The following is a 15,201-nucleotide window of genomic DNA, read 5'->3' as shown; positions in this document are numbered from 1 at the left end:
TCATTCGTACACCGCGCTGGGCATCTTCATTTGGCTGATGTGCTTTCCACTGGGCAATCTCATCTCTTCGGCCTTCAACTTCGCCAGCATTGATATGTTCTGTCACTTCAATGGTTTCCGCGGTAGCAATCGCAGCGTCGGCGTCTGTCCGGCGGAACATCGGTCGAAGTTTGGAGAGCGAAGGCATTCTTAGGAATTCCTAATGACTCGGATGAAGCATACCAATGCCCCTGAACTGACGTTTTCTGTTACTTATATATCCCTTAGAGTATCCATGTCTCAAAGAATCGTACTGGGATCCTGCTGGAGGGAAACTAGCCACCCTAGAGCCTTCATGATCCGAGTTTTGGGGCGTCATGAAAAACCATCAGTATGGCTGGAAGCCACAATCTCAGCTGAAAGGTTCGCCAGAAACGCTTGATCGAGTCAAGGGGTCTTCCACAAAGCTTGTCCTGCTGTATTAGCCTGAAAAGGGGAACGTGTTAGGCGATACTACGAGTGATCCAATCAGATAAGATTTTGCTCCAATTTTTGTGGCATGATAAGATGAGATCGCGGACGCTGATTGACCAGAGATCGGGATTTCGATCAGATTTAGATTTTCTTCCACTTGGTGCTCCACTTCGATGCGCGGCCTACATCTGGATTCTCGAATCCGGGCCCAGAGTTAGCCAGCCGAGCTCTTGAGACGCTAACTCGGCATGAATTGTCCGTAACTATACAAGTTCGCATATACAGGCGTCTTTGGTTGGTGGAAGTCTCCGATGAAGGAGCCTGCAATAACCTTGGCCGCTTTGCATCCACATATCCGTGGGTGTAGATAACACCAACATATCCATGCTCTTCGATAGTCGTCGCGGCGGAGTAGTAGTAGGAAGGGGCAGCCCGATGGCACCACTACAATATCGCCCAGTAGCCATAAAATATCGACCCATTGAGCATAGCACCAGAGTCAGACATCGAAGGGGGATCGTGTTATTCGTATGTGGGCCAAAGAAGTGAGGACATGGTAGCATGCCGCCCTCCCCGACCCGCCCTGATAGCCCGGAGGTAAACGGTCAAGCGAAGTGTTACGCCATGCTCAACGTTACTAAGCAGCAGTGCCCGCCTGTAGATAAACGCTATAGCATGGCCGGCTAGAGTACGAAAAGCCCGAACTGCAATGCCGTGCCCACAAATAGTCCCGAGATGTATAGTAGACCTTTCCAGTCTGATATATCATCCAAAACTCTTGCTACTGCCTTTATCGACCTTGTCGCTGAAGACTTACATGAACTATTCAGGGCAATTGTCTTGGGCATGTGCGACCAGTCCGGTACCCGGGTCAGCAGGTTGGAACTTGTGTGTAGCTGGAGGCCTACAGCTTCCCATGGTACATATAGTCGCTCTATGGTACTCAGATAGCAGTCACATACGTTAACGCATGCCCCTGTAGCCCACTGGACAATCGATGGGCATGTCCACAGACTCAACGTATCGTAGAGCTTAAGTCAAAGACCGGTACTTGATATCATTTTGAAAGCGCGGGTGATTCCCAATAGGGAGTTAATCATGCTGATAACGATCCAGCCAAGAAAGTAGAACCCGAACGCTAGGTGCTACAGTCCAAGACGAACATCCACTATCCGGCCTACATGTAGAGACAACCTGGAAGGATATGCATGAAATCGCGATGCATGCTATGTTCGCGAATCGGAGAAAGCGCATCACCAACGAAAGCGACTGCCATGTTCAGTAAGCCTGCGAAGCAACACCAAGCGCGGTGGGTATGTCAACCATGCCCCATACAAGACGCGGAGCCTACATATTATGGTCAGTGTGCCATGCAGTACCATAGGTGCCTTGGTAAACCTAAGACAGACGGTCGATCAATCATGCATTGGTGATGTCCCAAGCATGCGCGACGTTTTGGATGTTCTATCGAGACTCTAAGGTTCCGTGGGCGAGCCCTGGCTAGGGAGCATTTCCCACGTGATCTCTTGGTGTTCTTGGCGCTCGGTTTCCTTTCCGCTCCTTCTGTGTGTCCTTCCTGTTCCATGTTGCAGCAATACGACCAGGAACCTGCCTTACGACTCACACTCACATTCCCAATTGCGACTGTGCGCCGTATCGTGCGTACCCATGCACACTCGCTCCACAGCCATTACCGCCACTTGTATGGACCAGTCCTGTTTCGACCAGGACTCTCTTGCAACATTCTCTATGTTTGTGCCTTCGCGATGCGTCGACTGGTTGCTGGCTTCATGCGTCTTGGCTCCTCTCTTCGCCGCACTCTATAGTGCTTGATTAGGAAGGTCACGATTGCGGAACCCTTGGCAAATCTAGGCGTCATCTCTCACCGGCAGCTTGGGTATGTTACGCAGGACGCGCTGCGGTCTCACCCTCTAGGGTTCTTGCGCTTTGACTGGAACGTCTGAACCTGCGATCTATATGCCAGCCAGCTATCATCGTACGGCAAAGAAACTGAACTCCTACAGTAGAAAACAAGAACGTATCAGCCGGTGTAGGTCATCCACAATCTCGCTCCTGGTCTGCAAGAACATTACTGCAAACTTTTAGCCTTATCTCTCGCAGACTGCCGCGCCCTTGGCGCTGCCGCTTCGAACGTTCCATCGAGCTGCTATAACGGCGCGGTTGCACAGAAGGGCGCATCAGTGTCCTTGCCTCCTACCTAATAAGCTCCATCTCCGGGATCGATTTCTAGGTCCAAGGCTTGGATATTTCTTGTGGTGCGCTTACCAGCGGTTGCAGGATTTATCAAATCATGAAATTGTTCCTTCGAATTGTCTAGCCAGATACCAGACTCTTGGGACCCGTAAGTGGCAATAGACCAACGATGACAGTCGAATGATAGAGTCCCATGCACTCTCGTTAGCTGCATGGCGGGGGCGCACTGACAGAGGGGCACAGCAACCCTGTGTCTATCAGGCCCATGCTGTGCTCCGGCCGCATTCATGGAATTATATGAGGGGTCGCTCAGAATGGCCAGCGCAGGTTGTGCGGTCGTTCATTTTCTACTTTAATTTCTCGGCTTCTCCCACGCCTGGCCGCCTGCACGATCACAGGTCACTGTCAGCGATACGGGACTCTCTTCCTAGTCAAAGTCGAAAAATCTCAAACCTCTCGAGATGGCCCTCGATACACGCGCAAGCCTGGAGGCCACCAAGGGCGCGAGCGCAATTGAACCCATTGCCCTGGACATCAGCACTCCGAGCTCGATCATCGAGGAAGATGAGCATCTTTTGGGCCCTTTCCCCACAGAGGAAGAGTGGGCCACTCTTCCTCGTGTCGCTGGTTCTATTCCTTGGACCGCTTGGACTGTAGCCTGTGTCGAGTTTGTGGAACGCTTCAGCTACTACGGTACCAGTGCAGTTTGTATGCTAGTCACTATCCAAATCGGTAGCGGAGGTATATACTTACATTGCAATCAGTTGTCAACTTCATACAAAAACCTCTTCCTCCTGGCTCTAAAACCGGTGCTGGCTTCTTGAAGAAGCCAGGTTCTGGTGCCTTGGACATGGGACAGCGTGCATCAACTGGCTTAACTCAGTTCAACCAGTTCTGGTCTTACTTCACGCCCCTCTTCGGTGCCTGGCTCGCCGATGAGTATTGGGGTCGCTACAAGACTATTCAGTACGCTAATCTCGTCGCGGTCATCGGGCATATCCTGCTCATATTTTCTGCGATCCCCCAAGTCATCACGAAGCCAAACACTGCCATCGGCATATTCTCTGTCGGACTGGTCATCATGGGTATCGGTACCGGTGGCTTCAAGTCGAACATTTCACCATTGATTGCCGAGCAGTACAAAAACCGGAAAGCGTACGTTCGCACCAAGAAGAACGGTAACAAGGAGATCGTGGACCCAGCCACCACAGCTGCCCGTATCTACATTTACTTCTACTTCCTGATCAACTGCGGGTCGCTCACTGGCTCCCTTGCGATGGTGTACTCGGAGCATTTTGTGGGTTTCTGGCTATCGTTCACGCTGCCAACATTCTGTTATCTTCTGTGCCCGCTCATTCTCGTCTTCTTCAAGAAGCACTACAAGTTGACGCCGCCCACTGGTTCAGTCTTTGGAAAGGCATTCAAGCTCATTCGATTGGCCGTGAAAAACTCCTCCCGGAAGAATATCTGGAAAGACGAGCACTTTTGGGAGCGCGTCAAGCCGAGCGCGTTGCAGGCTAATGGAAAAGATGTCCCTTCTTGGATGAGTTTCGATGACGCGTGGGTCGACGAAGTTAGACGTGGTGTAGTTGCCTGCAAAGTTTTCGTGTGGTGTAAGCATCTCCCGTTCACAACCCACGTATGCATCCCCGACTGACAGTTCAACTAGACCCGCTTTACTTCCTCGCCTGTAAGCATATCCTGATCACAACCAACGTATTCGTCCCCCACTGACACTCCAAAAGATAACCAGATGCTCAATAACCTTGTGTCTCAAGCCGGCACTATGAACCTAGGTTCCACCCCTAACGACATTGTTGCTAAGCTAAACCCGATTTTCATCATCATCGTTATTCCCATCATGGACTTCATCGTCTACCCTGGTCTTCGCAAGGCAGGCATTGTATTCTCCCCCATCAAGAAGATCACCGCTGGTTTCGCACTATCCTCTCTGGCCATGGTCACAGCCTGCGTCATTCAGTACTACATTTACAAGATGTCGCCATGTGGAAAGCATATCAACGCACTAAGCAAGACTCGCAAAGACTGCAACGCAGACATTTCTGTCTGGGTACAAGTCTTCCCCTACGGTCTAATTGGAATGTCTGAAGTTCTTGCTTCCATTACCAAGCTCGAGTATGCTTTACTTCACGTTCACCCATGCACTTTCACTAATGCCCATTCTAGATACGCATACACCAAAGCTCCCACCAACATGAAATCGACCGTTCAAGCCATTGCTCTTTTCACCTCTGCAGTATCCTCTGCGCTTGGCCAGGCGCTCGTCTCCCTCTCCGAAGATCCTCTGCTTGAATGGAACTACGGCGCCGTGGCTGTCGTTGCCATGTTCGGTGCTGTTGGCTTTTATCTCACCTTCCGTAAGGCTGATAAGCAGGAGGATGCTTTGAATGCCCTGAAGACATCTGCTTACGTTGGAAACAAGACCGGAGATATTGAAAATGAAGCTAGGGGTGAAGTCACCGCGAAGAATGAAAAGCACGAGAAATCTGGTTTGAACTAGGAATATAGGAGATTCTTACCTCATAGGCGGTCAAGGGGTCTGGTATCCGGGTGTGGGACTCAAGACAACGTAACTCGACGGTATGAAGTGATACCCAATTAGCAAAGTAGTAATGGTGCAACCATCTCGCTTCGAACACTACAATTTGTGCAACCACGTTGTGGCTTGACACATGTCTTTTGATTTTCAAACGCTTCGCATCATGTGCTTTGCCACCACTTTTAAAGCACATTCATATCGGTTGTTGCAGCTCTATCTTCAGCATGCACGATGCACCCGCTCTAAACACCTGGGGAGCCAAGTACTTACGCCATCAACAGCAGACCATCTGTGGGTACAGGTATAACGGAGCCGTCGGTCACACAACAGCCCCACCGACATTTCATGATCACTCAGGGTAGATGGATATTTGCGAGAAATCGCTTCCGTCATCCAACCATCCCTTTTTCAGACCGATTGCCTTGCAGTTCGGAGCACTCAATGTTTGCTTATAGGCGGATGCGCTGAAGTTCGACTATAAGCGTCTCTCCGGATAATCAACGCGAACCACGAAGGTCAGTGTGATTGTGTGGATCCGGAACGGGCTGTTACAGAAGCATAGACAGATACATTCTCTCGTTCAGAAGTAATTGGTCGTTAAATTGGTGGATGATAGGATGCTTGTGAACATCTAGATGACAGCGTCACGACTACATCAGACCAAGGGCTTCCCTTCGACCTTTGCTCTTCAAGTCTAGGTATGGTGCCTCTCCCAAGCTGCACACACGATCACCTGCTCTCGGATCATGATAGTCGTAGGTAGCGCAGTGCCACATGCTTCGGTTGTCCCAGATGGCCAAGTCGTTCGCGCGCCACTTGAATCTCACCTGTGCATCGTGATTTTGGGTAACGATGTTAAAAAGATAACCAAGGAGTAAGTCTGATTCGTCTTTGGTAACACCATTAATTCGTTTGGTGAAGCCTTTGTTCACGTACACTGACTTCCACCCTGTAACAGCTGGATGGAATAAGCAAGAGATTGATGTTGAAAAACGGGATCTTGCTTACGGTTTGTTCGGACAACTGGATGGACAGCCGTCAAGGCTTCGCCGAAATTGAGCGGATTTCCTCTGATGCCCTTTCTGATCGGATTTCCTAATCTTTCGGCCTCATTCAAGAAAAATTTGGCATCGTGCGTCGCTGTCAATCCCTCCAGGAACTGCTGCATGGCTGGCGACAAACGATCGTAGATCTCGTAGCCGGAGGCCCATAGAGTGTCGCCTCCTGTTGCAGGTAGAGTATGAATCTTCAACATAGCATAGTCCGACGGGACAGGCTCAAAGGTAATATCGGCATGCCATCCAGCGGATGCAAAACGACTTACATCGGACAGTTGGTGTGTCAGACCGCCACCTTTCTTCTGCTTCTCGCTACTTATAACGGAAATTTGGTCTCCAAGTTCAGAGCCTTCCTCAGTGAGAGGATGTACATGGAGACCCGAAGACTCAGGCTGGAGGATACTTAGTGAATGCCAGAGCATGCTTAGATACGGAACTTACGCATCCAGACAATTCCGTTATGCGTAGCATCAATTCCTTCATCTGTTGTGGGGTTACCTGTTGATCCCGAAGGAAAACGACTCCACGTTGTGAAACTGTGGGATTTTAGGGAAGGAACCAAGCCAGGAGAAGATTGCGGACGAACTTGTGACTGCGAGGTCCCTGATCATGTCGTCTCCCCATGTTAACAGGTCTGTCACCTGAAGACCTTCATATTCTCTGCCAATCACCGGAGTAAGATCCTGGTTTTTAAAGCTATCGAGCGAACCGGTGTACAACAAAGGCTTCAGCAGCCTGCTGCGGGCACTTGGACTTCCGCCCACGATGCTGCTATCGGATGCATTTTGATCATCGAGGTGTACACGTTTGACTGAAGGCATCGTGTTGGAGGATCGCATGAATTCCTTCACGTTACGCTACAGACTGAACAATGAATGTTATTGGCGGCCATGCTGAAATCTACCACTCTTTATGGCTTGAAGATTCCCGAGTTGGCGTGATGTTAGCCCACGTGCTGCTCGAGCACGTCATCGGCAGTCAATCCGCTTTGGGATGCATTCCTGGTCAGTCGCTCATTTTACTCGAAATGGATAGGCCGAGGGTCCGAGGATTTAGAGGTGTACCGAAAAGATGAACAACCTCGGCCAGCATCTATTCGACTATTGCAGCACTACGCGGCTTCACTTCCCCAGTTGTTCAAGTGTCGAGCACGCATGCAACGAACTCAATTGCGCCATTCATCTGCTTATGTTTATTAAAACCGGGACTGGAGCATCTCGAAGACCCACCCACATGTTCTAGCTCTCGAAAAGCAACAGGGACTTGGAAAGATGGGCAACAACGACATTGAGATCGCCCCCACACGAGTGAGCGAGGATGCTGGCTCACTCAAGACACCAACAAAGGTCGGACGTGGAGAATTGGCCGATATTACGCCGCCTCACGAAACGTATGAAGGCCGACATCGATACGACCCAACGGCGACATGGTCAGATACAGAAGAAAGGCGCGTCGTGTTCAAGACTGATCTGTTCCTCCTCTCGTGGCTTTGTGTTATGATGTTCGGTCTGCAGCTTGATCGAGGCAACCTAAGCAACGCACTTACCGATAAATTGTTGGACGACCTCAAACTCACGACCGACGATTACAACAATGGAACCACTATCCAGCTCGTATGCTTCCTCGCCGCAGAGTTCCCTGTACAGTTCCTCACGAAGCGCTATGGTTTCAAGTACATCTTGCCCACCATGATGTTCGGCTGGGGCACGGTTTCCTGGGCTCAAGCGTGGATGCACGACCGTACTTCCTTCTATATCACCCGCGCGTTGATCGGTGCCTGCGAAGGTGGCTTCATCCCCGGCGTCATACTGTTCGCAACGTATTTCTACAAGTCCAAGGAACTAGCCATCCGACTTGCAGCCTTTTGGTCTACACTGAATGTTGCGCGTGTCATCTCCGCGTTATTGGCAGCTGGTATCTTAGAAATGCGCGGTGTACACGGCAAGCCCGGTTGGTTTTGGCTTTTTCTGCTCGAGGGTTTGTTGACGGTTGTCATCGCTATTGTATCATTCCTCTACCTACCATCCTCGCCAGTGGGAACCAAGGGAGTGCTTTTCCGTAAAGGATGGTACACTGAACGCGAGGAAGTGATCATGGTGAACGTGAGTCGAAATGATTTTGAGAGACTGAGCAATACTGACGAAAGCAGCGCATTCTTCGCGATGATCCAGCAAAGGGTCTTACAGATCTTCAAGAGCCTGCTACATTCAAGGACATCAAGGCGGCATGGAGCGACCCCGCTATGTGGGGACTTTACTTCCTTGGACTGGTTGCTTATATTCCTGCTACACCCGTTACCGGCTACCTATCATTGACATTAAAACGTCTCGGCTTCAGCACATTCAACTCCAATATGCTTACCATTCCATCGGCTGCACTTCAGATCATAACAATGTTGACTCTTGCGTATAGCAGCGATTACTTCAACGAGCGTACCCTCCATATCATCTTTGGCGAATTCTGGATTATGCCATTGCTGGTTGCTCTACTGACGCTTCCGGATGGCGGTCGCGAATGGTCTCGCTTTACGCTGATCACACTCATCTCAGGATATCCCTACTTCCATCCTCTGATTTCGTCCTGGATTTCGGAGAATACGTTTGATGTAAAGAAGCGGGCCATCACAGCTGCTACTTACAACGTCATTGTCCAGATCGGCTCTTTAATCGGTTCTCAGATATATCGCAAGTATGATGCACCGTACTACAAACAGGGTAACAAGGTATGCGTCGCAATATGTGCCTTAGCTCTTGTCACAATGGCGGTTCAACGGCAAGTGCTGGTGTATCTCAACAAGAAGAAAGACGAGAAGTGGCGTGCCATGACATCAGAAGAGAAGGCATTGTACCAATCAGACCTCGATGCGCGAGAAAGAGACGGTAACAAGAGACTAGACTTCAGGTTCGCGATATAGTGCACCGGCAGCTGAGAGATGTTGAGGCCGGCAAACCCTCGTAGGCCGCGGTTGTATGCCGGGGAAATCGATCTCGCTGCAGTGGGTCCGATGATCATGCTTTCCCCACTACGTTTCTGCCTCTGTGGTACGCTTGGCAAAATTAGGAAGGTCGTTAAGCCGATGTCATCTCTTCGCGTGTATGCAGCCCTTACTCTAAACCTATGCATACGTTTTCGACTTGTCTTATTCGAGCAATATCCCCGTTTTGAGTGAAAATTTGTTTGGGTCGCATATATCGTAGGTGATCGTTACTGTTGACTTCCAAGTATCTGTACGCTCCTCTTGTTTCTACGTGCCACAGATCTCCTACAGCATCTTTCGACAACATGGCTTGGGAAGAACCTCGTAAGACGGGCATGCAATACCGCCGTTTGGGAAACTCAGGTCTGCATGTTTCTGTCCTTGGTCTCGGTGGCTGGCTCACGTGAGTACTTCCAAAACGGACTCCGAGAATACTTTTAATATTTCTCCAAGATTTGGCGGCCACGTCGATAGTGGTGAGAGGTGCAATCACTTACGACGGGGATTAGTGCTAATACTAATGTAAGAACTCACATTTTCCTGCATGAAACAAGCGTACGACTGCGGGATTACCTTCTTTGATACAGCCGAGAACTACACCGCCGGAAAGTCAGAGATAGTGATGGGCCAGGCAATCAAGAAATTTGGCTGGAATCGGAGTGACATAGTCGTCAGCACAAAATTAAATTGGGGTGCCGTCAACGGGGAAGTACTCGTCAACAACCACGGTCTGTCAAGGAAGCACATCATCGAGGGGTTGCGCGCCTCGTTGAAGAGATTGGACCTTGAATATGTGGATATCGTGTATGCCCATAGACCAGATCGTTTAACGCCCATGGAGGAAACAGTGCGAGCCTTCAACCACGTGATCGAAATCAAAGGATGGGCTTTGTACTGGGGAACGAGCGAGTGGTCAGCGGACGAAATCGCTGAGGCGTGCGGCATTGCGAAGCAGCTTGGCCTTATCCCACCGGTCGTCGAGCAACCGCAGTACAATCTACTCGCTAGAAGAAAGGTCGAGGGAGAATTCCAGAGGCTATATTCACGTTTCGGAATTGGATTGACGACCTTCTCGCCGCTCAAGTTTGGTGTATTGAGCGGAAAATACAATGACAGCCCTGAGAAGCCTCCTGCTGGGTCTCGGTTTGCCGAAGGACAGGACCGATTTGTGAACAGTATGAGGGACTCATACGGAAACGACAGCTGGGTGGAGATGATTGACAGCTCTAGAAGGCTCAAGGTACATCATACCACTAGCTCAAACTGCCATGAAGCTGACGATAGCAAGCCTATTGCCGATAAAGTGGGCGTCACCCAGTCACAGCTCGCGTTGGCGTGGTGTCTGAAGAATCCGAACGTTTCGTCTGTCATTACGGGTGCCTCCAGGCCAGAGCAGGTGGTGGAAAACTGCCAGGCATTGCAAGTCTTGGACAGGCTTACACCAGAGGTATTAGCAGAGATCGACGGTATCGTGGGAAAGATAGATTTGGATCCAGCGAGACAAGATTAGACTCTACTGTCACTAGCGCGGCGTACGATGCTATAGTAAAGTAGCACAGCGCACTGAGTACGCGCTTACATGCCTCGGTGCTTAGAACTAGTACATATATATGTCGACAATTACTTCTCCTCGCCACTACTCCACATCTTTTCGCAACGGCGTGTCACGCAGGAGACAATCAGGACGCAATCGCAGATCCCTCTAGACGCCTTGCGAACAGCATAGCGGCGCTATCCACACCTCGTCCACCTAAAAAAACAAGGCACTAGGAGCTTAGATCTTGGATCTGTGAACCAAATTCGATTCAGTAAGCAACTTCCAAATCAGGTACAGATTATCAGGCAAATGAATCTTACACGATCAGCTGAACGCCTTATCACTTTGGGTGCGCTCGTCTACTTGTTTAATTTTAGCGTTAAGGGCGGGTTACCTGGTGGTGGCAAGACGTTACTCAATCTAAAACCAAAAATGAAGTGCCTCGTCTTAGGACACATTACCTGCCGTGGGTAAAAGCTTTATGGAGTCATACCTCTTCTAGCTTACAAGAACGTCTACTCAATACTCCAGACCATCTTTGCGCTGATGTACCGCGGAAAATCTCGAAAATGCGAGCTCGGCTCTGGGAAGGTATAGCGCCGATGTAAGATGCCCAGTGGAAAGTAAGGAAGGCTGATGACAAGGCTACATGGCAGAGAGAGACCACAGCCGGCTTCCACTCTACGTGGCGCTAGAACGAACTTGCCAAGCTTTTTCAACAATATGCCTTCGAAATTTATCAATTTTAGTAGGTCCTCCGCATAGTGATATGCATGTGGCGTCTATTGATCATCTCAATGCTGCAACGTTCAACAACTTGCTTCGGGTCATTCGCGATGAGGTCTAATCACTCATGCTAGTTTGGTTGATGTGCTCGAAACTTTATTTTCGCTAGATTACAAAGTTAACAAATTATTATGTTATTATAAAAGGGATTTTATGGAATGTTCGCGAACCGCAACGTGAAATCGATATGTTATCAAAGTTCGTTAATGTACAAGTTAATTAACGAAGTATGATTGGCAGCAGACTCGATATGTCATTGAACATGATTGGCCTTTTTAATCGATATGTTATCGCCAAGCCAGGAGCGACCACCAGAACCGACTGCACATTGCATTATTATTGCAAAAGATCTCAGCTTGCGTACACTGCCTCCGACCACTATACACACGTCAGCATTGTTATTTGCCTCCTCCAGCTTCTAGGAGACAGTCTTGCCGTTTGAGCCTACACATTTCGGCAGCTTTGCAGGTCTCCCTTGCTTTCAATATCACCGACAAGTCAAATTTTTCGCGTATCCGAATACCTAAATCATGGCATGTGGATCAGGGTGCTGTGGCGCCCCTTCCAACCCTCAGCCCATGGCCAAGGTTCAGCCAGTCCAGAAGGATGCAGACAGCTGTTGCGGTGTTGTGGATGTTGCGGGTGTCAATTCGGATCCTCCTGTCGACGACTATCAGGATGACGTTTGTTCTGGACCAGCCAGAGACATAGCAGTAAGGGGGGTTGACCAGGTTCCTGGCTCCACCGGTGAGTCTGTTGCGCGTCTGTTGCGTCCAAGATGTGGTCCAACCTCGATTGACTTATTTCACAGTCAAGAACATATCCGGCTGTGGTGGTCCAACTGACACTTGCTGCGCGCCTTCACAATGCTCCGCATCTCGCACTTCGATCCATTCTTGTGCCTCGGAAAACTCGTGCTGTGCACCTAAACCCACGAAAGGCTGCAATTCAATTGCTATTACACCATGTCCTGATGCTTGCTGCGACGGTTCAAAATCTTTAGCTGGTGTAGATACATGCTGCGCTCCTAAGAAAATAGACTTGAATGAAGCGGTCGAGGAGATTCGGTCACCTCCAGCTGACCCCGAACTAGGCCTCTCCGGCAAAGAGCACGTTGTTCTCAGCGTGTCCGGCATGACCTGTACTGGATGCGAAACCAAGCTTTCGCGCACTCTAGAGACAATGTCTTCCGTCACGAAACTCAAGACGAGCCTGGTGCTTTCTCGGGCTGAATTCGACTTGGACATGGGTGCTCAAACCGTCGAAGAGGTCATGAAGCACTTAGAACGAACAACCGAGTTCAAATTTGAGCGCATTTCAAACCGGGGTTCTAGTCTGGACATGATTTGCGACGAAGATGCCACCGAGATCGTTAAGAGCGATTGGCCAAGTGGAGTCATCGAAATCCGGGCAATCGACAAAAGGAGAGTGCGTATTGATTTTGACCCGAAGGTCGTCGGTGCGCGAGAACTTCTGGGGCTCGTTTGGCCATGTCCCTTGAAATTGGCTCCCCCTAGTTCGGACCCGGCTCTGGATACTGGTGCTCGACATGTCCGCCATGTGGGGTACATGACCCAGTTGTCGATTCTACTGACAATCCCCGTGCTGGTCATAACGTGGGCACCATTACCCGACAAGGAACAGAAACAGATTACTTTTGCATCCATCTCATTCGCATTTGCAACATTGATTCAAATTATTGTTGCCGGTCCGTTCTACCCGAAAGCTCTCAAGGCCCTGGTCTTCTCGAAGGTTATAGAAATGGATCTTCTTATTGTACTCAGCACGAGCGCCGCCTACATCTTCTCCGTTGTAGCATTTGGCTACCTTGTCGCGCACCGGCCGCTGTCAACTGGCGAATTCTTCGAGACGAGCACGTTGCTTGTCACGCTCATCATGATTGGTCGCTTCATTGCGGCCTTAGCCCGCCAGAAAGCTGTCGAGTCAATATCCATCCGATCATTACAAACCTCTATGGCGACAATTATTCATTCCGATGGAACCGAGTCATCAATTGATACAAGACTTCTTCAATATGGCGATGTCTTCAAGGTCCCTCCAGAATCACGGATCCCAACTGATGGAACAGTTATATCAGGAGCTTCTGAGGTTGACGAGTCGATGCTGACAGGAGAATCGAAGCCCGTAGAGAAATCGAAAGGATCCCATCTGATTGCCGGATCACTGAATGGATCAGGGGTTCTTACCGTCAGACTAACTCGCGTTCCTGGGGACAACACGATCAACACAATTGCCGACATGGTTGACGAAGCCAAGCTGACGAAGCCCAAGATCCAGAAGATTGCGGACCAGGTTGCGACTTACTTCGTTCCTGTGATACTAGCCATCACCGTTGTGATCTTCTGTATCTGGATGGCCATTGGCATCGCCGTCCAGCGGAAATCTGGGCCAGAGGCTACCATTCAAGCAATCACATACGCAATTACCGTATTGATTGTATCTTGCCCGTGCGCCATTGGTCTTGCAGTGCCGATGGTAATTGTTGTCGCAACGGGCGTGGCCGCTGAGAGGGGCGTCATTTTCAAGTCTGCAGATGCGATCGAAATTGCCTGGAAGACTACACATGTAGTGTTCGATAAGACAGGAACCCTCACCCGGGGTCAGCTTTCTGTGACTCGGATGGAAATTCTGAGATCTGCCCCCGGAACTCCAGGTCTTATTCTTGGCCTCGTTGGTGACAGCAAGCATCCGGTTTCAATTGCAGTTGCCACATATCTCAAGTCTGAGGGTGTGGCTCCGATAGCAGTTTCGAATCCGAAGAGTATCGTCGGAAAGGGTGTTGAGGGTGCTTTTGCCGGCTGCACGCTCCGTGCAGGGAACTCGCGGTGGCTGGGTCTCACAGACCATCCTTCAGTCCAGCCTATCCTTGCTCAGGGCTACACAGCTTTCTGCTTCACCTTCAACGACGAACTGGCAGCTGTATATGGCCTTCAGGATTCTCTCCGAGAGGACACCCTTGATACGATTTCCAAATTGCAAGAACGTAAAATAGCGGTCCACGTCCTGTCGGGCGACGACGATGGAGCCGTTCGCGCAGTCACAGAACAGCTCAAAATACCAGCAGCCAATGTCAAATCGCGCTGCACACCGGCAGACAAACAAGCTTACATTAACGAGCTCCTCTTAACTCCGGATGTTCGCAAGTCTAAGCGAAATACCAAACAATCTATCGTAATGTTCTGCGGAGACGGCACGAACGATGCAGTCGCTCTAGCTCAAGCCTCCATCGGTGTGCACATGAGCGGCGGAACCGACGTCGCCAAATCTGCCGCGGATATTGTACTCATGAGAGAGAGCCTGGCGGGCATTCTGGTTGCCTTGACCGTGAGTCGTAAGTCAATGCACCGCATTGCATTTAATTTCAGTTGGAGCTTTGTTTACAATATATTTGCAATTCTGCTTGCCGCAGGCGCCTTCGTACGTGCGAGAATTCCACCTGAGTTTGCGGGACTTGGCGAGCTTGTGAGTGTGTTGCCAGTAGTTGCAGCTGGAATACTTCTTAAGTGGGTGAGGGTTTAGATAAATAAAGTATGTCATTTCCATAATATATACGTAAGTGAAATATAGTAGTTAACTCTAATATATTATTCCATAA

At 49.9% G+C, this 15,201-nt stretch overlaps 5 protein-coding genes across 5 annotated transcripts; 4 read left to right on the top strand and 1 right to left on the bottom strand.

Moving 5' to 3' along the window:
• Nucleotides 1-2,704: 2,704 nt before the first annotated feature.
• Nucleotides 2,705-5,203, top strand: CC84DRAFT_493295 (MFS peptide transporter-like protein Ptr2). The gene is made up of 5 exons (XM_018186516.1): nucleotides 2,705-3,375; nucleotides 3,432-4,280; nucleotides 4,337-4,357; nucleotides 4,413-4,803; nucleotides 4,855-5,203. The coding sequence occupies exons 1-5, from the start codon at nucleotides 3,129-3,131 to the stop codon at nucleotides 5,186-5,188; spliced, it is 1,842 nt and encodes a 613-aa protein (XP_018041137.1). The 5' UTR covers nucleotides 2,705-3,128; the 3' UTR covers nucleotides 5,189-5,203.
• A 674-nt stretch (nucleotides 5,204-5,877) lies between these two features.
• Nucleotides 5,878-7,106, bottom strand: CC84DRAFT_1237804 (taurine catabolism dioxygenase; the record flags this gene model as incomplete). The annotated part of the gene is made up of 4 exons (XM_018183919.1): nucleotides 5,878-6,185; nucleotides 6,236-6,677; nucleotides 6,727-6,821; nucleotides 6,872-7,106. The coding sequence occupies 4 exons, from the start codon at nucleotides 7,104-7,106 to the stop codon at nucleotides 5,878-5,880; spliced, it is 1,080 nt and encodes a 359-aa protein (XP_018041136.1).
• A 450-nt stretch (nucleotides 7,107-7,556) lies between these two features.
• On the top strand, nucleotides 7,557-9,319 carry CC84DRAFT_1237800 (MFS general substrate transporter; the record flags this gene model as incomplete). The annotated part of the gene is made up of 2 exons (XM_018183918.1): nucleotides 7,557-8,387; nucleotides 8,435-9,319. The coding sequence occupies 2 exons, from the start codon at nucleotides 7,557-7,559 to the stop codon at nucleotides 9,197-9,199; spliced, it is 1,596 nt and encodes a 531-aa protein (XP_018041135.1). The 3' UTR covers nucleotides 9,200-9,319.
• Nucleotides 9,320-9,567: 248 nt separating this feature from the next.
• CC84DRAFT_1084155 (voltage-gated potassium channel subunit beta-3) lies at nucleotides 9,568-10,772 on the top strand (the record flags this gene model as incomplete). Its single annotated transcript, XM_018174037.1, has 4 exons — nucleotides 9,568-9,665; nucleotides 9,716-9,738; nucleotides 9,790-10,502; nucleotides 10,551-10,772. The coding sequence occupies 4 exons, from the start codon at nucleotides 9,568-9,570 to the stop codon at nucleotides 10,770-10,772; spliced, it is 1,056 nt and encodes a 351-aa protein (XP_018041134.1).
• Nucleotides 10,773-12,455: 1,683 nt separating this feature from the next.
• Nucleotides 12,456-15,125, top strand: CC84DRAFT_1237797 (heavy metal translocatin; the record flags this gene model as incomplete). The annotated part of the gene is made up of 1 exon (XM_018183917.1): nucleotides 12,456-15,125. A coding segment is annotated over one exon (2,670 nt), but the record flags the coding sequence as incomplete, so codon positions are not given.
• Nucleotides 15,126-15,201: the final 76 nt, after the last annotated feature.

This window comes from Paraphaeosphaeria sporulosa (genome assembly GCF_001642045.1).
Source record: "Paraphaeosphaeria sporulosa strain AP3s5-JAC2a unplaced genomic scaffold CC84scaffold_2, whole genome shotgun sequence".
NCBI classification, from domain to species: domain Eukaryota; kingdom Fungi; phylum Ascomycota; class Dothideomycetes; order Pleosporales; family Didymosphaeriaceae; genus Paraphaeosphaeria; species Paraphaeosphaeria sporulosa.
Note: the sequence above shows the minus strand (reverse complement) of the source record. Positions and strands in the feature narration are given on the sequence as shown.